General features: G+C 42.1%; 1 protein-coding gene and 1 non-coding gene across 5 annotated transcripts in view; one reads left to right on the top strand and one right to left on the bottom strand.

The window, feature by feature from the left end:
- OCLN (occludin) overlaps nt 1-24,880 on the top strand; it is a 64,098-nt gene that overhangs the window by 26,059 nt on the left and 13,159 nt on the right. For all 4 annotated transcript variants that reach the window (XM_044267600.1, XM_044267591.1, XM_044267616.1 and 1 more), the window contains exon 5: nt 21,443-21,588. In XM_044267600.1, coding sequence (XP_044123535.1) covers nt 21,443-21,588 — 146 coding nt within the window. The remainder of the gene's footprint in view (nt 1-21,442; nt 21,589-24,880) is intronic.
- LOC122898254 lies at nt 15,801-15,912 on the bottom strand. The gene has a single exon (XR_006382937.1). It is a non-coding gene; the product is annotated as a U6 spliceosomal RNA (small nuclear RNA).

The following is a 24,880-nucleotide window of genomic DNA, read 5'->3' as shown; positions in this document are numbered from 1 at the left end:
GACGGATCGAGCCCCACATGGGTCTCTCTGCTCGACGGATCGAGCCCCACATGGGTCTCTCTGCTCGACGGGGAGCCTGCTTCCTCCTCTCTCTCTCTCTGCCTGCCTCTCTGCCTACTTGTGATCTCTGTCTGTCAAATAAATAAATAAAATCTTAAAAAAAAAAAAAAACTTTGTATACCTTGTGTATCTGGTTACATACTTCTCTAGGACAGATTTTTCAGAGTAGTATTACTGAGTCAGAGGAGATATATATATATATATATATATATATATTTTTTTTTTTTTAATAAATATTGAGAAATTGAATATTGAAATTGCCTTTTAAAATACCTGTACCAATTTAGACAACCAGCAGTGATGTTTGAATCTGTGGTTCCACATACCTTTTCTAGTAACATTCCATTGTATAGATCTATTTGGCCAATCCCTATTGGTGAGTATTAAATTTTTTTTTTTCAGTTTTTGACTTTTTAAAGTAATGGGTTTTGTTTGTGGTGGTTTGTGAGAAGGTCTTAGTATGAAAATAATCAAATTTATTCTAACAAAACACAAATATAGGAAAAAAAAAGAAAAAAGTGAAAGTTCCATCTTCTCTCTCACCATTTCCACTGGGCCTGCTTAATGACTTCTAAGAGGTTTATATCTTTTTTCTTTTTTTCTTTTTCTTTTCTTTTTTTTTTTTAAGTAGGTTCTCTGCCCAGTGTGGAGCCCAGCACAGGGCTTGAACTCATGAACCAGAAATCAAGACCTGAGGTGAGATCAAGAGTCGGAAGCTTAACCAATTGGGCCACCTAGGTGCCCAATCCTTTTTTTTCCCCCTTTTTATGAAAATTCAGTGCTCGTTTTGGCAGCACATATACAAAAAAAAAAAAAAAGAAAAGAAAAGAAAATTCAGACAAATTTTATTCTTAAATTTTTTAATGCTCTCTGAAGAATTTTCTCAAATGAGCTGTTCAGTTGTTCCATATCAGAAAGGTCAATGTCTTCCTAATCCTTCTCCTTAATTATTGATTTCTTGCTTTTTTCTTTTTCTTTTTCTTTTTTTTTTTTAAGAGAGGGAGAGAAAGAGCGAGGGTGGGGAATAGTGAAGGAGCAGAGGGAGAAAGAGAATCTTAGACAGGTTCTCGATCTTATGACCCTGAGATTGTGATCTGAGCTGAAATTAAGAGTTGGACTTTTAAATGACGGAGCCACCCAGACGCCCCCGATTTCATACCTTCTCAGACACTCATTTGCTCACTCACAATTTAATTTTTTGAAATTAGGTACTTCTTATTGTCATGTGGATATTTCTCCTCCCCCAGCTCCCCAGCTTAGACTCCATCCATGTGTGTAGTCACAGACACAAAATCAGTACAGTACAGCAGAGTGGGTATAAAGTGTAGACTTGGGCCAAATTCCCCGGGTCAAAATGCAGCCCTGCCAGTTGCTTTTGTGGGACCTGGCAAGATCTTTCTACTTGAGCTTCCCCATCCCTAAAATGAGGATGATCGTTGTACCTACTGCATGGGTTTGTTACAATAAGTGAACTTTGTAAAATACTTAGAATAATTAAATCTGTTAGTACATAACCCTTTACCTAGTTGCTTTTAGCAGCTGTATGGTATTGCATAGTACGACAGTCCTATGATTCATTCTCCTATTTGTGAACGTTTTGATTGCTTCCACTTGTTTGCAGTTAGAGATAACGGTGCAGTGAACATTCCTACATGTTTTTATGCACTCTTAGTAGTATATATGAGATAGATTTTTAAAAGGGTTCATCAAGTGTCAGATTTTAAATTGTCAGGTGCTGCCACATTGCCTTGTTTTTAAAGGCTGTTTAGTTCTACTGACAATATAGGAGAGTGCTTTTTTCTCCACATCTTTGCCCTGCTCTGGACATCACTAGTCTGATTTTTATTAATCTGATAAGTGAAGGTTGAGTTTTATTTTAACTTAAAAATTACTGTGATCAACTGCCTCGGTGGCTCAGTTGGGTAAGCATCTCCCTTTGGCTCAGGTCATGATCTCCCTGCATCAGGCTCCCTGCTCAGCGGGGAGCCTGCTTCTCCCTCTCCCTCTGCCTGCTGCTCCCCCCGCTTGTGCTCTCTCTGTCAAAAAAACAAAATCTTAAAAAAATTTTTTTGTGTGTGATTTAGCATATTTCCATCAACTAATTTGTATTCTTAAATTGATTGATTCATACCTTGGCTTAGTTTTCTTTTGGTTTGTTCACTCTTAATGGAGTTTTTTATATTGTGAATATTAGCATTTTGTCTTATATGTTGCTAATATTTTTTCCCAGATTGTTTTTGGTCTTTCACCTTTTTTTTTTTAACAATGTTTTTATTTTTTAAGTGCTTACATTTTTCCATTTGTATGTTTATGGCTTCCATATTATTTTTGTGCTGTTCCTAGAGTTTTCCAGACATCTTTGAGGTGTGTTAATAGTCTTCTGTAGTTTTGGGGCACCTGTGTAGGCAGTTGGTTGTGTCCAGCTCTTGGTTTCAGCTCAGGTTGTGATTTCAGGGTCATGAGATGAGCCCTGCATCAGGCTCTGTGCTTAGCGGGAATCTGCTTGAGACTCCCTCTGCCCCTGGCCCTGTGTGCACTCTCTAAAATAAATAAATAAAATCTTAAAAAAAAGAATAGTCTTCTTGGGCTCCTGGGCGGCTCAGTGGGTTAAGCCGCTGCCTTTGGCTCAGGTCATGATCTTAGGGTCCTGGGATCGAGTCCCGCATCGGGCTCTCTGCTCAGCAGGGAGCCTGCTTCCCTCTCTCTCTCTCTGCCTGCCTCTCCATCTACTTGTAATTTCTGTCTGTCAAATAAATAAATTAAAAATCTTAAAAAAAAAAAAAAAGAATAGTCTTCTGTAGTTTCTTCAGTTTTTAAAGTTTTATTTTTTTACCCTGTTGTGGACTAAATGTGTGCAGAGGATTCAGTTAAACATACCTGTCTGTTCATCCTTGATTGGTATAAAATTCCTCTCTTGTGTTTCTTGATTTTATAATTTTTTCATTTTAAACCTTTAGACCCAGGAACTTTTATTTTATTTAAAGATTTTATTTATTTGTTTGACAGAGATCACAAGTAGGCAGAGAGGCAGGCAGAGAGAGAGGAGGAAGCAGGCTCCCTGCTGAGCAGAGAGCCAGATGTGGGACTTAAGATCCCAGGACCCTTGGGATCACCACCTGAGGCTTTATCCCACTGAGCCACTCAGGCGCCCCTAGACCCAGGGACTTTTAAAAATAGCTTTAGTGAAGTATAATTTATATACCATAAAATTCACACATTATAAGTATACAATTAACTGATTTTTTAGTAAACTTGTAGCATTGTGCACCCATTACCCCCAATCCAATTTTTAAAATAAAATTTTTATGTTAGAATAGTTTTAGATTTATTGAAAAGTTGGAAAGATGATAGAAAGAGTTCTTATACACTGCATTCAGTTTTCACTGTAAAGTCTTTAATAAATACTGATTCCTAATGAAACAGTTCATTCAGATTGACCAAGTTATTTCTTAGTGTGATATGAGAGAAGATCTAATTTAATTTTGTTCTCAAATGGCCAGTCATCCTGAATTTTTATCTTATGCAATTTTACATTTTTGGTGAAAGTCAATGCTCTGGGTTATTCTTCTTTTTGTGAACTCATTTTGACAAGAATAATTAGTAAAAAGTTACTAGATTGGGACATTTGGGTGACTCAGTCGGTTAAGTGTCTGCCTTCAGTTCGGGTCCTGATCTCAGAGTCCTGGGAATGGAGCTCCATATCAAGCTATCTGCTCGGTGGGGAGTCTGCTTCTCTCTCTCTCTCAAATAAATAAATCTTTTTTTTTTTTAAGATTTTATTTATTTATTTGACAGAGATCACAAGTAGGCAGAGAGGCAGGCAGAGAGAGAGAGAAGAGGAAGCAGGCTCCCTGCAGAGCAGACAGCCCGATGTGGGGCTCGATCCCAGGACCCTGGGATCATGACCTGAGCTGAAGGTAGCAGCTTTACCCACTGAGCCACCCAGGCGCCCCAATAAATCTTTTTTTAAAAAAGTTGTTATGTCATTTTCTTCAAGTATATGGTAATTTTTTTTGAAAAAGGAGGAAATCAGTGTTGAAGTTAACTTTGCTGTTACGTAATGAAGAGCATTTTTTTATTTACATATATAGGGTCATACAGTAGGTGGTAAAGCCAGGTCTAGAACCCTAACTGAGTATTTCCTTACCAGCATGCTCTTAGGGAAACTTTAATTATTACTTCTCTCTCTCTTTTTTAATTGGACTTCAGGTTCATAGAAACAAATTAATCTTAAATCTTGGTTCATGACATTGTCACCTCTGGCCCATGCATTGCCTCCCTGTTTATTATCTGTTTCATAATGGACACCTACATATCCACCAGCTCACCCAAGAATTATTAAGTCTAAGTAACATTATGCTTTGTGGATTTTACTCTTCCATTTACCTTCCCCCAGAGGTGAACTAGCTCCAAGCTGCCTTCCCTGCTTCAATTAGATAAGATGGTGATCTTTCCCTTTCCATTGTCTTGACCTTAGGACTGAGGTGCTTTTCAGTGCTGGGAATCAACTCATAGTCCCAGTGGAATTAGAGTAGGTCCCCTCAGATGTTCTCATGGAGCAGACTTCCTCCTCAATGCTCTGAGCAATATATACAGCCTGGAAAACCAGGCACTGCTAGGTTTGTGCGTTGCCATAGGCAGAGGAGACCCTTCCTTCTTTTGTAGTGTGTTGTGGATAAACAGCCTCACAGGGTTGTTAGGGCCACCCCTTTCTTCTACTCTTCATGTATGATGGTGGCTTTTCTACCTTTGACTGGTAGAACCAGCATATTAGCTCAATTCCACTCAAATAATTTTTTTTTATTATTGCATAGTTTCTGTATATGCTTTGATGTGTTCCAAACAGAAGAATTAATAAATTATGTAACCTACCCTAAAGCAGCAGCAGCATGCTAGAGACTTGAAATAACAGGGTTTGGAGTCCAGCTTCAATGCTTCTGTTGTGACTTAAGGCAGATTGTTTCTATTATTTTTAACCAATATGTATGTCAAGTAAGTGTGGTTTGGAAATGGATGCCTGGTATAGGGCAGCAACACAGGATTTTGAAGGTCTGGGTTCGAGTGCTGATTCCAGCACTCTTTGGCAAACAGATTAAGTCCTCTGGACCCTGGGTTCCTTATTCATATAATCTGGCCATATTGTCTTGTCTGCTTCTGAAGACCAATATGGCATGTATCTGAGAAAAGCAGTATAAGTATAGTTGTGTGCCTTCCAGGGATATTGAAAACAGTTCAATGTACAAAAAAAAAGAATTTTGATGTTGAATGAATTAGCAATTTCCAATTACAGGTGACAGACAATACAACTTAGTATAGGTAAAAAGAGGAATTTATTTGCAAGATTTTGGGTGTTGACTCATGGTACTTAGAACTTCAACAACTTAGCCACAGAGGACGGGGATATGGCTGAATATCAGGAACAATTAAAACCAGGGATTTAAACACCGTTAAGATTTATTTCCTTCTGTCTGGATAGGCTTCATTTTTCTATCAGAGGAGAGGAGCAGGAAGCAGCCACTTAGAGCTCTTGAATTTTTCATGTTAGTGCTTCATCTAGGATTGGCCTGCGGAAGGGGCCCTGATGAGGCTGAGGTCAGGGGACCATCTGTCCACTAACCTGTGGTGCTCATGGGAGGACCCTCGTCACATAACATGTCAGTTGGCACTTCCCACAGTTACCGTGTGGAATAGGGAGGTGGTTTCTAGGGAAACTGCCCTGTAGACAATATGTAGTACATGAATTAATTGTAATTGCCCTCTGATTCATGATGACTCTGGCCATGTGGGCTGGTTTAAATTCAGAATGTCTTTTGAATAGCTTAGGATGGGTTTCTGAGCAGCTTTTTTTTTTTTTTTTTTTTTTTAAGATTTTATTTATTTATTTGACAGAGAGAGATCACAAGTAGGCCAAGAGGCAGGTGGGGGTGGCGGGGGAGGGGAAGCAGACTCCCCGCTGAGCAGAGAGCCCAAAGCAGGGCTCCATCCCAGGACCCTGGGATCATGACCTGAGCCGAAGGCAGAGGCTTTAACCCACTGAGCCACCCAGGCGCCCCTCTGAGCAGCTTTGAACGTGCCTGCTTCACTCATTGCCCCTCTGAACTCTGCCAGCTTCTCCCAGGAGGGTGTCATGCTGCTCAGATCCCTTCCAGCCCCTGCTTGAGTTGGGCTTCTTACCAGGGCACAGGACTGTGTTCTGAGGAGCCAAGTCTTGCCAGAACACCGAGAATGCAGTGGGGGCACTCTTTAGCCCTGGATGTCAGAGCAGAGTTGGGAAGGACTAATATTAAGTAGTCCACGAAGATGAGTATTTCATGTTTATCTTTGTGTTCAAATCTCTCTTCCCTCCACCTGCACGTTCAGAAGGTCATAAACATAAGTATCAAGACATACATATTCATTTTCTCTCGAGTTAATACTTATCAGTGGGGCCGGGCCTTGGAAAAGCACATGCCTATGGTAAATATCAAGGCGCTGATTGTAAGACATGGGCTCTGGAGGTTAGTTTTTATTGCTACCGTGTTCGGGTTGCTATAGTAACTAAGAGTTCAGCACCTTGGTTTCAAGTGCTCTGTGAATAAATTTTGATCCGGCTTTGGTAAAGTGATACAACCTGAGTGAGGTCCGGGACCTTAGGGTGGGGTCACACAACCACACTACCTCACTACCAAGATGGCAGCTTGTCAGTGACCTGGAGTCAGGCGGAGGCTGCTCTAGCTGAGACTGCTTTCTCAGTGCTCTTGCCGGCGTAGTATATCAAGATGATCCGGGTTTGAGTTTCACATCTGAATTTTGGCAACAAAGCCAAAAGAAAAATCACAGTAAAAGAAATAAAGGAATCAGCACTTCCTAAAGTATACATTTTGGGCTAGCCACTTTATACATTATTATTATCCTAACTGCAGCCCTAACAGGATGGACACCCTTCTTGTAGAAGGAGAAACTGAGGTTTGCAGAGGGCTTTGGCAGCTTGTCTCAAACCTGTCCTCATGACCAGCAGGACAAGTGTTGTATTTGCCTTGTAACGTGTAGATTTTGTTCTGTTGTTGTTCTTCTGAAAACCTCTAAGCCTCAGTTGTCTTCGCCAGTAGAATTGGGGAAAACAGTACTTAGGTAATAAAACTAACAGACTAAAATGAGATTTATATGCATGCGAAATGCTTGTCTACTACAGACCAGGATATCACTTCCCAGCTAGTATTTTCTGCATGTCTCCTAATTTGCACTTTTTCTGGTTATGCTACTTGGTTTATATCAGAAGCAAGAATAGACTAAGTTTGGAAAGAACACGCCATCAACTAATTTCTCCATTGTTACCAAGATGTAAGTGAAGTTTATTAAATAAGATCCTGTTTTTAAGTAAGACATACTTTGAAGACTAACTTTTTTTTTTTTTAAGATTTTATTTATTTATTTGTCAGAGAGAAATCACAAGTAGATGGAGAGGCAGGCAGAGAGAGAGAGAGAGGGAAGCAGGCTCCCTGCTGAGCAGAGAGCCCGATGTGGGACTCGATCCTAGGACCCTGAGATCATGACCCGAGCCGAAGGCAGCGGCCCAACCCACTGAGCCACCCAGGTGCCCCTAAAGACTAACTTTGATATCTACCTACTCTCATTTCTAGAAGTTTGTAAGGTTTTGACATAGTGATGAAACATTTATGTAGCCTTATTTCCAGCATTTACCTCTCATGATAGAAGCTAGTGAGGATGATCTGGCTGGACCTAGAGAAGGGGAGAGAAAGAGACAGGGTCCATGATGTGGCTCTTGGGCCCTGTTCTTTGTGATCAGTATTGGGTGACTTTTGGCTTCCGTGGACTCTGATGAAGGTAATCACCTTGCCCCAGGTCTTTGTCTTTTTGTTTGATAGAATCTTTATATGTCACTGAAAATAAAGGTTTTATCTTCAGATAAGCTGACGCTGTAGTGATTAGAGGGCTTAGGTCAGGCCAGCACATAACTTATTAACACACAGTAAATTCTAGCTAGAATGGTAATTGCCCGTGTTGCAATGATGAGCTTGAATAAGGAAGCTTGGTAAGAGTACCCAAAATATAAATACGTTTAATGTTGGTTCATTTTTTTTTAACATCTTTGTTTTATTTTATTTTTTTAGTGTTCAAAGATTCATTGTTTATGCATCACACCAGTGCTCCATGCAATCTGTGCCCTCCTTAATACCCACCACCAGGCTCACCCATCCCCCACCCCCCTCCCTTCCAAAACCCTCAGTTTGTTTCTCAGAGTCCACAGTCTCTCATGGTTTGTCTCCCACTCTGATTTCCCCCGATTCACTTCTCCTAATGTCCTCCATGTTATTCTTTATGCTCCACAAGTAAGTGAAACCATATGATAATTGACTTTCTCTGCTTGACTTATTTCACTCAGCACAATCTCCTCCAGTCCCATCTATGTTGATACAAAAAGAAGGGTATATCTCCTTTCTGATGGCTGAGTAATATTCCATTGTATATATGGACCGCGTCTTCTTTAGCCATTCCTCTGTTGAAGGGCATCTTGGCTCTTTGCACAGTTTGGCGGTTGTGGACGTTGCTGCTATGGACACTGGGGTACATATGGCCCTTTGTTTTACTATGTCTTTATTTTTGGGATAAATACCCAGTAGTGCAATTGCAGGGTCATAGGGTAGCTCTGTTTTTAATTTTTTGGTGAATCTCTACGATTTTCCGAAGTGGCTGCACCAACTTACATTGCTACCAACAGTTTTTAGAGGGTTCCCCTTTCTCCACATCCTCTCCAACACATGTTATTTACCGTCCTGTTGATTTTGACCATTCTGCCTGGTGTAAGGTGGTATCTCAATGTGGTTTTGATTTGAATTCCCCTGATGGTTAGTGATAATGAACATTTTCTCATGTGTCTGTTAGCCATTTGTATGTTGTTTTTTTTTAATTTAAAAATTTTTAAAATTAACATATAATGTATTATTAACCCCAGGGGTACAGGTCTGTGAATCACCAGGTTTACATACTTCACAGCACTCACCATAGCACATACCTTCCCCAATGTCCATAACCCCACCTCCTTCTCCCTACCCTCCCACCCCCACAACCCTCAGTTTGTTTTGTGAGATTAAGAGTCTCTTATGGTTTGTCTCCCTCCTGATCCTGTCTTGTTTCATTTATTCTTTTCCTAACCCCCAACCCCCCCCATGTTGCCTCTCAACTTCCTCATATTAGTGAGATATGATAATTGTCTTTCTTCAATTGACTTATTTCACTAGCATAATACCCTGTAGCTCCATCCGCGTCATCGCAAATGGCAAGATTTCATTTCTTTTGATGGCTACATAGTATTTCATTGTGTGTGTGTGTGTGTGTGTGTGTGTACACACCACATCTTTATCCATTCATCTGTTGATGGACATCTAGCTTCTTTCCATAGTTTGGATATTGTGGACATTGCTGCTATAAACATTTGGGTGCACGTGGCCCTTCGGTTCACTACATTTGTATCTTTAGGGTAAATACCCAGTAGTGTGATTGCTGGGTCATAGGGTAGCTCTGTTTTCAACTTTTTGAGGAACTTCCATGCTGTTTTCCAGAGTGGTTGCACCAGCTTGCATTCCCACTAACAGTGTAGGAGGATTCCCCCTTTTCTGGATCCTTGCCAGCATCATTTCCTGACTTGTTAATTTTAGCCATTCTGACTGGTGTGAGGTGGTATCTCACTGTGGTTTTTTTTTTTTTTTTTTTTTTAAAGATTTTATTTATTTATTTGACAGAGAGAAATCACAAGTAGATGGAAAGGCAGGCAGAGAGAGAGAGGGAAGCAGGCTCCCCGCTGAGCAGAGAGCCCGATGCGGGACTCGATCCCAGGACCCTGAGATCATGACCTGAGCCGAAGGCAGCGGCTTAACCCACTGAGCCACCCAGGCGCCCCCCTCACTGTGGTTTTGATTGTATTTCCCTGATGCCGAATGATGTGGAGCACTTTTTCATTTGTCTGTTGGCCATCTGGATGTCTTCTTTGTAGAAATGTCTGTTCATGTCCTCTGCCCATTACTTGATTGGATTATTTGTTCTTTGGGTGTTGAGTTTGATAAGTTCTTTATAGATTTTGGATACTAGCCCTTTATCTGATATGTCGTTTCCAAATATCTTCTCCCATTTTGTCTGCTGTCTTTTGGTTTTGTTAACTGTTTCCTTTGCTGTGCAAAAGATTTTGATCTTGATGAAGTCCCAATAGTTCATTTTGCCCTTGTGTCCCTTGCCTTTGGCGATGTTCCTGGGAAGAAGTTGCTGCGGCTGAGGTCGAAGAGGTTGGTGCCTGTGTTCTCCTCAAGGATGTTGATGGATTCCTTTCTCACATTGAGGTCCTTCATCCATTTTGAGTCTATTTTCATGTGTCGTGTAAGGAAATGGTCCAATTTAATTTTTCTCCTTGTGGATGTCCAATTTTCCCAACACCATTTGTTGAAGAGACTGTCTTTTTTTCTATTGGACATTCTTTCTGCTTTGTCGAAGATTAGTTGACCATAGAGTTGAGGGTCTATTTCTGGGCTCTCTCTTCTATTCCATTGATCTATGTGTCTGTTTTTGTGCCAGTACCATTCCATCTTGATGATAACAGCTTTGTAATAGAGCTTGAAGTCTGAAATTGTGATGCCACCAACTTTGGCTTTCTGTATGTTTTCTTTTGAGAAGTGTCTGTTCATGTCTTTTGCCCATTTTTTGACATGATCATCTGGTTTTTGGGTGTTGAACTTGAGGAGTTCTTTCTAGATCTTGGATATCAGCCCTTTGTCTGTAATGTCATTTGTGAACATCTCCCATTCTGTGGGTTCCCTCTTTGTTTTGTTGACTGTTTCCTTTGCTGTACAGCTTTTTATCTTGATGAAGTCCTAAAATTCATTTTCACTTTTGTTTCCTTTGCCTTTGGAGACATGTCTTGAAAGAAGTTGCTGTGGCTGATGTTGAATAGGTTACTGCCTATGGTCTCCTCTAGGATTTTGATAGATTCTTGCCTCATGTTGAGGTCTTTCATCCATTTCCAGTTTATCTTTGTGTATGGTGTCATGGAGCGGAAGAATAAACATTGTTAAAATGTCTATATGGCCCAGAGCAATCTATACTTTCAGTGCCATCCCTTTCAGAATTCCACCAGCATTCTTCAAAGTGCTGGAACAAATAATCCTAAAATTTGTATGGAACTGTAATGTTGGTTCATTTTAACTTAATCTTCCCCTGATTTGTAAGCTTGCCACGAGAAATAAAGTACCAAATGCTCTCTTGAAGGTTTTTTTTTTTTTTTTAAGATTTTATTTATTTATTTGACAGAGAGAGAGATAACAAATAGGCAGAGAGTCAGGCAGAGGTGGGGGGGGGGAAGCAGGCTTGATCCCAGGACCCTGAGATCATGACCCGAGCCGAAGGCAGTGGCTTAAGCCACTGAGCCACCCAGGCGCCCCTCTCTTGAAGGTTATAGGCAGGCTCTGCCTGTTCTATCCCTGCACATGGGAGTGGGGAGGCCGGTGTGTTTGGGCAGGTGACAGGGACAGGGGGTTACTGGTGATCAGCATTAGACATCTGCAGAAACTGGAACAGCATTTTAATTTTCAACCAGGACCAAGAAGGAGTGCTGACTCTCGGGATCCTAGATTCTCACCCCAGGAAAGATTTTGCTGTTATCTGTGGCCTCAGAGGGGACAGAATAGAACAAAAGTAGGAGCGCCCTATTCATCTGCAGACTTAGGGCTTAGTCTTGGGGAGGCCAGAGCATCATGGAGAGCCAGTTTAGGGAGTTGTGATGAATGGTGAGGTGGGAGGTTGAAAATGCTTGAGCTAGTGGGTGTCTCTGTGGCTCTTGGAAAGCAAAGATTCTTATATTTCTGGCACTGCAATGAATGTTAACTGTAGTTGTCATGGTCTAAGTGGGTCACTTGTCTGTGATGTGTAGGAAAAGTTTGTGGTCCCTTAGCAGTTTTCAAAACATAGCAAGCATCAGGAACATGTGGAGGGCAGAGTTAAAAGGGCTTGCCGGCCCACCCCCATGGTTTCTCATCCTCAGGAATGGCACATGAGAGTGTGTGGTTCTAGCAAGTTCTCAGGTATAGTGGATGTTCTGGGAGTGGGGACCACGCTTTGAGAACAGCTGTTCCGTAGAAGCAAGCTGCAGCTGTAACACCGCAACCCCAGAGAGCTTTTGAGAGAAGCTGAGGCCTTTTCCATGCTATGGCATACTTAGAAAATGGTATTTTTGTACAGAGCAGTAAACTTAAAGGGGATGTGGATCCCCAGTTGGTGACTGACCATGGGCTCTAGCTCTGAGGACTTAGGTGTTCTGTGCCTCATGGCACACCTGCTGGGGTGTGCTGACACAGGGTACATGAGTCTGCAGCAGGATTTCCATTTCCAGGACTAGGGGACCTTGAATGAGATCACAGATTGAGTATGAGATTTCTACACTGCTCCCCACCCCCCAAGTTCAAATACCTCATTGAAACTTAGGGAGCGGCAGAATTCACCTTTGCTGGTATACGTTAATAATTCCCTGTGGGCAACGTCAGTTTGGGCAGGGGACCTTGTGTTAGCTAAATCCTCAGTGGCATCTGATAATATAAACTAATTATAAATTAATATAAATTAATCTGATTAATCTGATTGATATAAATTAATCAGATTTGCTCAAGCCTCGTCCACCATCTCGTCACTTGTCGGATTAGTTCCTTGGAGAGCATCTCTGTTCAACCCGCTGAGAACAGAGGAACCTCTTGACGGTGCTTTCTGGAGGCAATTTTGAGGCTTTGTTGAGTGAGCATCTATGAGAGTAAAACAACCCAAAACAGGAAAAACGAGTTGGGCCACTTGCTGTAGTGCCAGAGAAGGTGGACCTCAGGTGGTAAACACTGGAGATGGTACTTTGAGATTATGGTGCTCTTCCCTCTGATGTCTGCTATGTTTCTCCACTTAATTTACCAAGCAGGAAAAGCCTTTCTGTTTCCCTTTGGAGGGTGGTGTTCCTACACTGTGATCTCAACAGAGACCCCTGGTGACGAAGCACGTATTCGTTTTAAGTATTCGTTTTAATTTTCAAGTCCGTTTAATCCACAGTAGTTTTGTTTTAAAATCATCTCTAACAACGTTCGTCTGATAAGCAAGTGAAACTCTTCAGAGTGGATTCACGTCATACCGGTTAGGGTGTGGTGAGGAGGTAAGGTGCTGAGAATGGTTCCTGTTGTTTCGGGGAATAGTCAGCACCTAGATAACAGGAGTACCTCCAGCCATCCTTGACTGAGGTGGCTGTTAGTTGTGCCAGAAGGAGTTTGTCTTTGGAGTCAGGCAGACCAGGGTTCCAATCCTCCCTCTACCAAGTGACCTTGGGCCGATTAATTTATTCACAAAGACTCCATTTCCTCATCTGAAAATGGAGATAGTCCTATCTTTCCTGGCAGTGGTGAGGAACAAGCAAGGCCAGGTTTTGTAGGCATGTGACCGATACTCAAACAGGTGAACTTTCCCTTCCGTTCTCAGAGGTCAGTGACTTGTGTCACATTGACCCCACCACTTGGATGTGGGTGGAGCCTGTGTTGTGTGGACTGGGAATGAAGAGGGGGCCAAGAGGAGAGTGGGGGTTGACTGTCATTGCTCTTTTTGAGTTATGCTAATTGCAGACGACCTTGATTTGTGTGGAGAGCAGTGTTTACCCACACTTGGTTTTGGGAGAGGGAGGGTTTCCTTTCAAAGTGACCTAAACCTTTCTTGACCTTTTTGTGCCATCTCTGACTTGAAGAAAGTCAGGGTGGGGCGGCTGCACAGAAGCCCAGAGCGCAGGCACCCATGATGGTGGAGATGCTCGGATCCAGGGAAGGAGGGGCCGTGATGATAGTTGCTGGGGGGACAGCTGCGCTGGAGCCACCCCTTTTGTTTGCCTTTTGGCACCCCACAGGGACTTAGGATGTTTTTATTAACTCTCCAAGGAGCGTTAGATGTTATTTGTTACCAGGATTTTTTTCACAAGTGCATAATCAGAACACTTCTAATAAGTATAATTAAAATGGAGGATTTTTTTTTTTTAAAGGATTTTATTTATTTATTTAAGAGAGTACGAGCAGGAGGTGGGGCAGAGAGGCAGAGGGAGAAGCAGGCTCCCCGTTGAGTATGGAGTCCAACCTGGGACTCTAGCCCAGGAACCCAAGATCATGACCTGAGCCCAAGGCAGGCACTTAACTGATTAAGCTACCCAGGCGCCCCAGGTATAATTAAATTTTGAATAAAAATTTGTCCTCGTTGTAATTACCTCTTGTGAAAATCTTTTGAAATTACTTTATTTGAATGTATTTTATTTTGATATTTCAGAAGCACTTTAGTTCTTTCTTAATGGGAGTAAGGACTCTTAGTGGAACTTTCCTATGTATCACCCTAAATTAATTATTTGTATTCTTTAAACGTGGTCTGTGTGAGTACTTTTCCTTTTTGAAGTTAGTCTCAAGAGTGAGTCTGAGTCACTCTTTAGTTGGTTAGATGTATGTCTTCTCCACAGCCACTGTGTATGTCCGTCCCTCCTCTTTCTTCTCTTGTTAAAAGATTTCATTTACTTATTCGTCAGAGAGAGAGCAGAAGCAGGAGGAGCAGCAGCGAGAGGGAGAAGCAGGCTCCTGTGTGGGGCTCCACGTGGGGCTTGGTTCCAGAATGCTGGGACCATGACCTGAGCCAAAGGCAGATACTTAACCAACTTGCCACCCAGGCGTCTGCTTCCTTTTGCTGTCTTGTTTTTCCCTTTCACAATATCTGAATGTGGGACGGGATGCTACTAGGACCAGCACCTCCTCAAACAGAAGCCATTTAAGGGAAGCCAATTGGGCCTGCTGTGTGGATTTCTGCAGCATCCGTCCACCCCCATGCCCCCTGCTTTACCAGGGTCTCTTCCCCACTGAAAGGCTCTTGGGTGGGAGTAGGGGATCAGGCCTCCAGGCTGGCCCTGAGGCTCCACCGGGCTTCAGAGCAGTACCCACCGTCTCTCAAACTTTTCTTTCCCCTCAGTACTTATACTTAAAAGGCCTATCTTTTTTTACTTCATATTTTTGCTCTGCTTTCTTCTAACCCTAATCCCTTAGAGCTTTTCTCAGGATACTTTAGGAAGGCCATTCACTATTTTTTATTGAGTATTAAGCCTCATTTTTCTCAGGTTCTAAAGCTTTAAAAATTTACAACAGCTATTAGAATGGTGGGTTTTATTTGCTTATTGTCAAGAATTTGAGCTACGTCATCAAGTTTTGTGGACTGGCTGAGGACCCAATCAGTAATACCAGTGCCGCTCAGAAATCCCTTTATGGGGGGCCGTGTTAGGTGTCTGCCTTTGGCTCAGGTCATGAGTCCTGGGGTGGAGCCCCATATGGGGCTCCCTGCTCAGCAGGAAGCCTGCTTCTCCCTCTTCCACTCCCCCTGCTTGTGTTCCCTCTATTGCTGTGTCTCTCTCTGTCAAATAAATAAATGAAATCTTAAAAAAAAAGAAATGCCTCTGCTCACACCAGGAAACAAAGGCTGAGGACTCCTGTGTAAGTGCCCACTGGGGCTGCTGTTCTTTGAATGCAACAAGTTTGCATTGGTACTATGAGAAAGGAATAATTCAGCTTCTTTCGGGAAAAATGAAGGATAGGAAGAAAAAAAATACCTTACTCCTTGTTTTACAAACATATTTTGCCTTTGCCTAGAGATTGTTAAGCTCCTTTTCAGGACAAAGCCTGCTTCTTATTTATCTTTGAGTCTGGCTGGAGAATTTTTTTTTTAATCTGCAATGCATTATAAATTTGCGTATCATACTTGCACCGGGGCCATGTTAATAATTAATCTTCCCTGCATTGTTCTAACTTTAGTATACCTTCTGCCAAAGCAAAGCACTGCCTTGGGATTTTCTGTGTAAAAATGCATAAAAAAGGTTTAAAAACTGGAGCCCTGTGCTGGAGGGTGAAGTGAGGGGTCAAGCTGGTCTGGTTCTGCTGACTGAAAGAGCTGAAGGTCAGCTCAGAGCAGCTCATTTGATAAGATGTTTGGATATGTACAGCATAGAAGTTCAGCAGTAATAAACGAGATCACCTTTCTGCAGCCAGTTCTGGGCTCCTGATTTGTGCCTGGTACCATGCTGGGCTCTGGAGACCCAGGGAAAGGTAGGAGGCAGCCCAGGGAGGGGTGGCGGATTGTAGCAGAGGCTTTTGAGGGAGCCGTATACTTCAATCCCACATTAACCTTTTCCAAGTGTAGGTGCTTGGAAAAGGTGTCTAGTTCCCTGAGTCATAGCTTCCTCATCTCTGAAAAGGGAATGTTAGTATTTATCTGTACACTTGTGCCTACTGAATGATCTGTGTTTCATTGTTTGGCACATTGTAAGCGGGCAGAAAGTTGTGGTCTTAAGAATAGTCCACTGCCCCCTGAAGTCAGAACAATGACAGGAGCAAGCCATTATTCTGGTTGGGAACGCCTGTAAGGCCGTGCCTAAGCGCTCTCCTGTGGGAGGCTTGTGTGCACAGGTGCTGAGCGAGACCGAGTGCAGGTGGGTGCCTCATCTCTCAGCAAAGACATGTGTGGAAGGCCTCTGGGGCTTATGGGCATGGCCACTATTTGGTAATGAGCCAAGACTTGAAGCCCAATTAAGGATTATCTGGCAAAGACAGAGGAAGGGCTTACCCTTCCAGGCACTAAGAAGTCTGCAAGTACACCCAGGTGCCTTTTTTTTGGTAAGGTTTCGATTTCAGGTTTGCCAGAATAGTAGAGCTTTGCAGCCTCAGCTCAAGTTGTGAAGAGGAAAAACATGGAAAAGTGTTTAATGGGTCTTTAAGTAAAGGAAGTCTTTTGAAATTCTGATGTCCAAGATAAGAATAGACCTTTGACTTGGGGAGTGTTTGCCTGTGAAGCTTGGCAGTGGTGTCAAGTTCTAGGGAATCCATTGGGAGCTGAGAATGGTTCCCACCTGTCCGTGTCCCCATGCGGTGACATCTAAGCACACTCCCTTGCAAGCCACCCGCTGGTTTCCCAGTTGCCGCCAAACTCCCACTTTCAGAAGGAAGTGATCCCATTTCTGGCTTGAGGGACTGCTAATCAAGAATACCTTATGTAGGGACGCCTGGGTGGCTCAGTTGGTTAAGCGGCTGCCTTCGGCTCAGGTCATGATCCCAGGGTCCTGGGATCGAGTCCCACATCGGGCTCCTTGCTCGACGGGGAGCCTGCTTCTCCCTCTGCTTCTGTCTGCCTGTGCTTGCTCGCTCTCTCCCTCTCTGACAAATAAATAAAATCTTAAAAAAAAAAAAAAAGAATACCTTATGTACTTCAAGTGGTGGGTAAAGAGGTATCGTCGTATGTGTTACTGCAGTGATGGAAAGGAGCAGGTCCTGTTTCAATGCTATGCTTAATGGGAAACAAGGCGTAAACTGTGTGTGTTGTAGGGAAATACGCTGTATTGGTGCTGAACCTAATTGTAAGGACTTAATAGCAAAATAGTCTGCTTTCACATTTAAATACTTGCAGAAGTTCTTTGTTTACATCAGCTGGCTTTAATTTCAGAACCCAGCATCTTCTGAGTTTTTCTATGCTCATCAAGGTACTGTGCTAAATATGGTGTCTTCTCATCTCATTGGACTGTAAACAGAACTTTATGACATAGGGTGTTTCTCCATTGACCATGCCACTAATTTTTTTTTTTAGTTGTAGTAAAATGAACATACAATGTTATATCAGTTTCAGGTGTATGACGTAATGATTCCACAACTGTCTATATTCCTCATTGCTCATATGATAAGTATAGTCACCACTTGTCACAAGACTACCTTATTACAATCTTACTGACTGCATTTTCTTTTTTTTTTTTTTTAAGATTTTATTTTATTTATTTGACAGAGACAGATCACAAGTAGGCAGAGAGGCAGGCAGAGAGAGAGAGGGAAGCAGGCTCCCTGCTGAGCAGAGAGCCCAATGCGGGACTCGATCAAGGATCTTGAGATCATGACCTGAGCCGAAGGCAGCGACTTAACCCACTGAGCCACCCAGGCGCCCTGACTGTATTTTCTATGCTGAACTTTTCATCTTTATGACTTGTTTTGTAAGTGGAAGTTTGCACCTCTTTTTTTTTTTTTTAAAGAGTTTATTTATTTATTTGACAGAGATCACAAGTAGGCAGAGAGGCAGGCAGAGAGAGGGAGGGGGAAGCAGGCTCCCTGCTGAGCAGAGAGCCTGACATGGGGCTCCATTCCAAGACCCTGAGATCATGACCTGAGCCGAAGGCAGAGGCTTAACCCACTGAGCCACTCAGGCACCCCAAATTTGCTCCTTTTAATCCTCTTTTTTTTAACCTATCCCCCCGACCCACGTCCCCTCCAGCAACCACAGGTTTGTTCCTTGTATTGAAGATCTGGTTTTTTGGGGCGCCTGGGTGGCTCAGAGGGTTAAGCCTCTGCCTTCAGCTCAGGTCATGATCTCAGGGTCATGAGATCGAGCCCCGCATTGGGCTCTCTGCTTAGCAGGGAGCCTGCTTCCCCCTCTCTATTCACCTGCCTCTCTGCCTACTTGTGATCGCTGTCTGTGTGTTAAATAAATGAAAATCTTAAAAAAAAAAATCTGGTTTTTGTCTCCCTTTTTCTGTGTTTATTCATTTGTATTATTTCTTAAATTCCGTATATGAGTGAAATCATGTAGTATTTGTTTTTCTTTATCTGACTTGTTTGACTTAGCTTGACTTACATGACTAACATAGCTTCTAGGTCCATTCATGTTGTTGCATATGACCAGATCTCATTCTTTTTTGTGGCTGAGTAACTTTATTCCATATACATCACATCATCTTTGCCCAGTCAGCTGTCACTGGACACTGGTTGTTTCCACATCTTGGCTATTGTAAATAATGCTGCAATAAACACAGGGAGGGATGCATATGTCTTTTTGAATTAGTGTTTTTGTTTTCTTTGGGCAAATGGCCAGTAGTGGAATGACTGGATCTTATGGCCTATTTTTAATTTTTTGAGGCGCCTCCATACTGTTTTCCACAGTGGCTGTACCGGTTTGCATTCCGTCCAGTAGTGCCTGAGGGTTCCTTTTTCTCCACATCTTTACCAGTGTCTTGTCTTTTTGTTGTTGTTGTTATCATCATTATTTTGTCTTCTTATTATTTCTTTTTGATTTTCGCTTCTCTGGCGGGTGTAAGGTGATACCTCATAATGGTTTTGATTTGCATTTCCCTGATGATTGGTGATGTTGAGCATCTTCTCATGTGTCTCTTGGCCATTTGTGTGTCGTCTTGGGAGAAATGTGTCAGGTCCTCTGCCCATTTTTAATCAGATTATTTGGTTTTTCTGGATGCTGAGTTCATGTATTTTAGATATTAATCCCTTATTGGATGTATCATTCGCAAATACGTTCTCTCATGCAGTGTGTTGCTTCTTTGTTTTGTTGATTGTTAACTTTGCTGTGCGAAAGTTTTATTTTGGGGTAGTCCTGGTAGTTTATTTTTGCTTTTGTTTGCCTTGTCTTGGGAGACAGACCTAGAAAAATGTTTCTATAGCTGATGCCAAAAAGATTACTGCCTGTGTTTTCTTCTAATTGTTGTATGGTTTCAGGCCTCCCAGTTAGGTCCTTAGGCCATTTTGAGTTTATTTGTGTATTTGGTGTAGGACAGCGATCCAATTTCAGCCTGGGCATACTGTAGTCCAGTTGTGCAGCCCCGTCTGTTGGAAAGACTGTTTTCTCCAGGTTCTGTGTTCTTGCCTCCTTTGTCTAGTTTGACCATATGAGTGTGGTCTGTTTCTGCACTCTCCATTCTGTTCCATTGATCTGTGTGTCTAATTTTTGTCCCAGTACCATGCTGTCTTGAGTACTTCAGCTTTTTAGTATATCTTGCAGTCCAGGATTGTGATACCTCCAGTTTTGTTGCTCTTTCCCAAGATTGCTTTGGCTTTTTGGAGTCTTTGTGCCTTCATACAAATTTCAGATACTATTCTAGTTCTGTGAACAATGCTGTAGGTATTTTGATAGGGACTGCATTACATCTGTAGATTGCTTTGGGTAGTATGGACATACAAACAATAATCGTTCTTACAATCCGAGAGCATGGAGTATCTTTCCATTTGTGTGTGTCATCTTAAGTTTTTTTCTGTCAGTTTTTTTATGGTTTCATGTGTCTGTTGGCCATCTGTTCGTCTTCTTTGGGAAAATGTCTATCAGGTCCTCTGCCCATTTTTAATCAGATTGTTTGGTTTTTCCTGATACTGAGGTCGTGTATTAAGAACAGAGCCATTGAAAATGTATGCTAAGGAGAATAGGTGTGCCTGGGTGGCTCAGTGGGTTAAGCTTCTGCCTTCGGCTAACGTCGTGGTCTCAGAGTCCTGAGATCGAGCCCCACATCGGGCTCTCTGCTCAGCAGGGAGCCTGTTTCCCCCTCTCTCTCTGCCTACTTGTGATCTTGTGATCTTTGTCAAATAAATAAATAAAATCTTAAAAAAAAGATAAACAAATCTCTCATTGAAGAACTATAGCAGAAGTCAATTTGCGCTTCTTAATTTCTTCTGTGGCTTCAACATTCCATATTTAGTGTGGATAGGTTAAGAAGAACCAGTGTCTTTTGTCCTAAATTAGTTGTTTTCTAACTGTGGTGCCCAGACAGCAGCATAAGCATTACCTTAGAACTTGTTAGGGATGAAAATTCTTGGGGCGCCTGGGTGGCTTAGTTGGTTAAGCGTCTGCCTTTGGCTCAGGTCATGATCCCGGGGTCCTGGGATTGAGCCCCGTGTTGGCCTCCCTCTCAGTGGGGAGTCTTCTCCCTCTGCCACTACCCCGCTTGTGTTCTTGTGCTGTGGCTCAGTGGATTAAGCCGCTGCCTTTGGCTCAGGTCATGATCTCAGGATCCTGGGATCGAGTCCCACATCGGGCTCTCTGCTCAGCAGGGAGCCTGCTTCCTCCTCTCTCTCTCTGTCTGCCTCTCTGCCTACTTGTGATCTCTCTGTGTCAAATAAATGAATAAAAATCTTAAAAAATAAATAAATAAATAAAATCTTAAAAAAAAAAGAAAGGAAAGGAAAACAAATGAAATGAAAATTCTTGCCCTAACCCAGACCCAGCCTAGATAAAATGAGATTAGTCCTTGTATATCGGGTGGAGCAATGGATAATCTTTCTGTCTGGTCACTTCAGGATGAGGGTCAGGTAATTGGGATTTTTTTCCCCTTCTTTGTAATTCTGGACTTGTTAAGTTAACAATGGCATCAGTTGTGTATTGGTAGGAATACGGGTTTGATTGTTAACACTAACTAACAATAACAAGGTGGGTGAACGGTATTAATGAGCCCAATAAGTATTAGGTAATTTTATATGTGATATTTTTCTTCATTTCTTTCCCCTTTAAATTACAGGGTCAGTAATAACTGTGTCTCCTGGGGCTTTTTCTTTAGGTTAAAAACGTTTCTGCGGGCACACAGGACATGCCTCCTCCCCCTTCTGACTATGTGGAGAGAGTGGACAGTCCTGTGGCCTACTCTTCTAATGGTAAAGTGAATGACAAGAGGCCCTATCCGGAGTCTTCCTACAAGTCAACACCGTAAGTAGCATCTTCCTCCTTCAGAGAGAATGAGTCTTAAAAGTGAGTAATTGGATATACGTTAATAAATCAGTTCCTATTGTACCATTTAAAATAAATGCTTTAAAATAAATAAATAAATTTAACAGTTTCCCAAAGGCTGGAGACTGATCTTTTGCAGTGTTGATGGAGGGTTGGGTTGGCAGATGAGAACGGGGAGACTGTCAGCTTGTGGGATCTTCTCCCCCTTCTAAGCTTCTTTTCTCTTGCTGGTTTCAGGATGAAAGGATAAATCGGGTTTTTCTGCTCTGAAAAAAGTGGTTCTCTTCCCTGTTGCTGGTTTTGAAGTTGAGGTTAAAGTGGAGGATGGTACTGATAGAAGGCAGAGCTGTGTGCGGTTCTGTCTCTCCTTGCCTGTAACTGCTAGGTCTCATGAATGGAAGGGGAAGGTTGCAGGTTGATCCACCCCCAGGCACGTCCATCTTTATTTATGAGCAGACTTTGTTTGAATTCAGGAATTCTGAGATCTCACTGGCTGTGCTAGATTCATGTTGCTGGGGGATGTGAAACTGATAAAGCCTGTAGGTGTCATTTTACAAGTAGTGTAAATAATCTCACACTGAGCTTCTGGCCTAAAGTAGGTGCCATTATGGTTGCTGAAATGGTATCCCTGTTGTGGTTTTAATTTACCCTAAAGCCTAATTCTAATTCAACTTAATGACTAGAGAGGGAAGGGTATTTTGAAATACTATTGTAGACTGGATATAATTTTTGCCTGAGGATGAAAAATTACTCATCTTTTTTTTGAAGATTTTATTTTATTGTTTTTTTAATGTTTTATTTATTTATTTGACAGAGAGATCACAAGTAAGCAGAGAGGCAGGCAGAGGGGAGAGAGATGGGGAAGCAGACTCCCAGCTGAGCAGAGAGCCTGACTTGGGGCTCTCTGACTCGATCCCAGGACCCTGAGATCATGATCCAAGTGGAAGGCAGAGGCCCAACACACCGAGCCACCCAGGTGCCCCTGAAGATTTTATTTTTAGGTCACCTCTACACCCACGGTGGGGCTGAAACTCACAGCCTTGAGATCAAGAGTCACGTATTCCAGCGACTGACTCAGGCAGCCACCCTCGTTTCTATATACAATTCTAGAACTTCAAATTCCTTTGTAGACTAAAAAATAAAGCCTTCCCTGGGCGCCTGCGTGGCTCAGTGGGTTAAAGCCTCTGCCTTTGGCTCAGGTCATGATTTCAGGGTTCTGGGATGGAGTCCCGCATTGGGCTGTGCTCAGCAGGGCGCCTGCTTCCTCCTCTCTCTCTCTCTCTGCCTGCCTCTCTGCCTACTTGTGATCTATCAAATAAATACATAAATAAATAAAGATCTTTAAATTAAAAAATTAAAATAAATTTAAAAAATAAATAAACCTTCCCTTTAACTACTTGGATGGTTTTAAGTTAAAGGTGTATCTGCTGGAAAACTTGGTGTTGCTTCAAAGTTGTATCTCCAGCTCCCGCGCCTACCCCCATCCCTCCCATCTAGTGGTCCACTTTAGGTAGAAATCCCCCCGAATGCATGGTAGTTTGGGCACCTGCAGCTGAGTTAATTGTGGAGTCAGTTTGAGATAATAGCTTTTTTTATTACCCTGGAATGGAACTTGGAAACAGACAGGAGTTTGCCTTACCCTCGATACATATTTTGTTTGGGTCTTTAGAATTGACTATGCCATTGGTTTCATTTCATTGGTTGTGAATGATTTGGAGGGAGAGCATTTTCTTTGTTCTCCTTCTGTTTGGATTTTGAGAAAAAGCCAAAGTGCTTGAGGCAGTCAGGGGCAAAGGTGTACGAAGTAGAGACACAACCCTTGTAAAAGTTTAAAACTATGATTTGTATGACTTCCGTGCATACATAATAAATTTTATAATGCGTCTTGTGACCAGCTGTGCCTCTAAATTAATTATAAAGCCTGAATGGTTACATAGTATTCCACATACTGTCTCTTTTCATGAAAACCAAGATATTTTCACAAATTCATTTGCAACAATTTAAAAATCTTACTTATTCTTGAATAAGCCAATACATTTGTAAATATAAAATGGAAAAGGGACATAGGTTTAGCTTTTGTCCCCCACTACCTAGTTCCTGTTCCTAGAGGCAGCTAGTGTTACCACCTTCTTTTTTTTAAAGTAGGCTTCACACTGGGCTTGAACTCAGGTGCAGAGCTTGAGCTCACAACCCTGAGATCAAAACCTGAGCTGAGATCAAGATTCAGATGCTTAACCAACTGAGCCACCTAGGCACCCCACCAATTTTTCTTATATAACTCTTTTTTTTTTTTTTTAAGATTTTATTTATTTATTTGACAGAAATCACAAGTAGTCAGAGAGGCAGGCAGAGAGAGAGAGGAGGAAGCAGTCTCCCCACCGAGCAGATAGCCTGATGCGGGGCTCGATTCCAGGACCCTGGGATCACAACCTGAGCTGAAGGCAGAGGCTTTAACCCACTGAGCCACCCAGGTGCCCCTCTTATATAGCTCTTGATTTCTCTTAATTTCTCTTATAATTCCAGAAATTATTTTTAAAATATGTTGGCCAAAATGTACATTAGTTAGACCTTTCTTTAGAAAATACTGGCATATTGGGGGGTACCTGGGTGGCCCAGTCGGTTAAGTTTATACCTTTGGCTCAGGTCATGGTCTTGGGGTCCTGGAATTGAGCCCCAAGTCGGGCTCCCTGCTCAGTGGGGAGCCTGCTTCTCCTGCTCCCTCTGCCCCCCATTTGTGGTCCCTTGCTTTTCTCCCTCCATCTCAAATAAGTAAAAATAAAATCTTTTTTAAAAATACTAACATATTAAATACATTATTAGCAATATGTCTTGGAGATTGTGCATATCAGCATACAAAGAGTTTACTGATCTGCTTTATAGCGGCATAATATTCCACCAGATGGATATACTATACTTTGTTAACCTATATTGATGCACACTTTCCCCCCAGTGTTTTATTACAAATCGCTACAGGATATAAACTTGTACATGAATCACTTTTCACATATGCGAATACATCTGGAAGAGAAATAACTAAAAGCAGAAGTGCTGAGCTGGAAGAAATTTCCTATTTCATTTTGATAGGTACACTCGAATTGTAGTCCTCAGGGGGTGTACTTATTTTTATTCCCAGCCTACACCCTAGAACTTTTTTGAAGGTCTGGGAAATGCAAATGTGATGCCTAGTTTCAAAATCTAGAAGAAGGGGAGGATGGGGATTGTGCTAAGGAATGTAATGGGACATTATGTCCTGTTTTGTATCCATTAATGT

The sequence above is a fragment of the Neovison vison genome, chromosome 1 (assembly GCF_020171115.1).
Source record: "Neovison vison isolate M4711 chromosome 1, ASM_NN_V1, whole genome shotgun sequence".
NCBI lineage: Eukaryota > Metazoa > Chordata > Mammalia > Carnivora > Mustelidae > Neogale > Neogale vison.
Note: the sequence above shows the minus strand (reverse complement) of the source record. Positions and strands in the feature narration are given on the sequence as shown.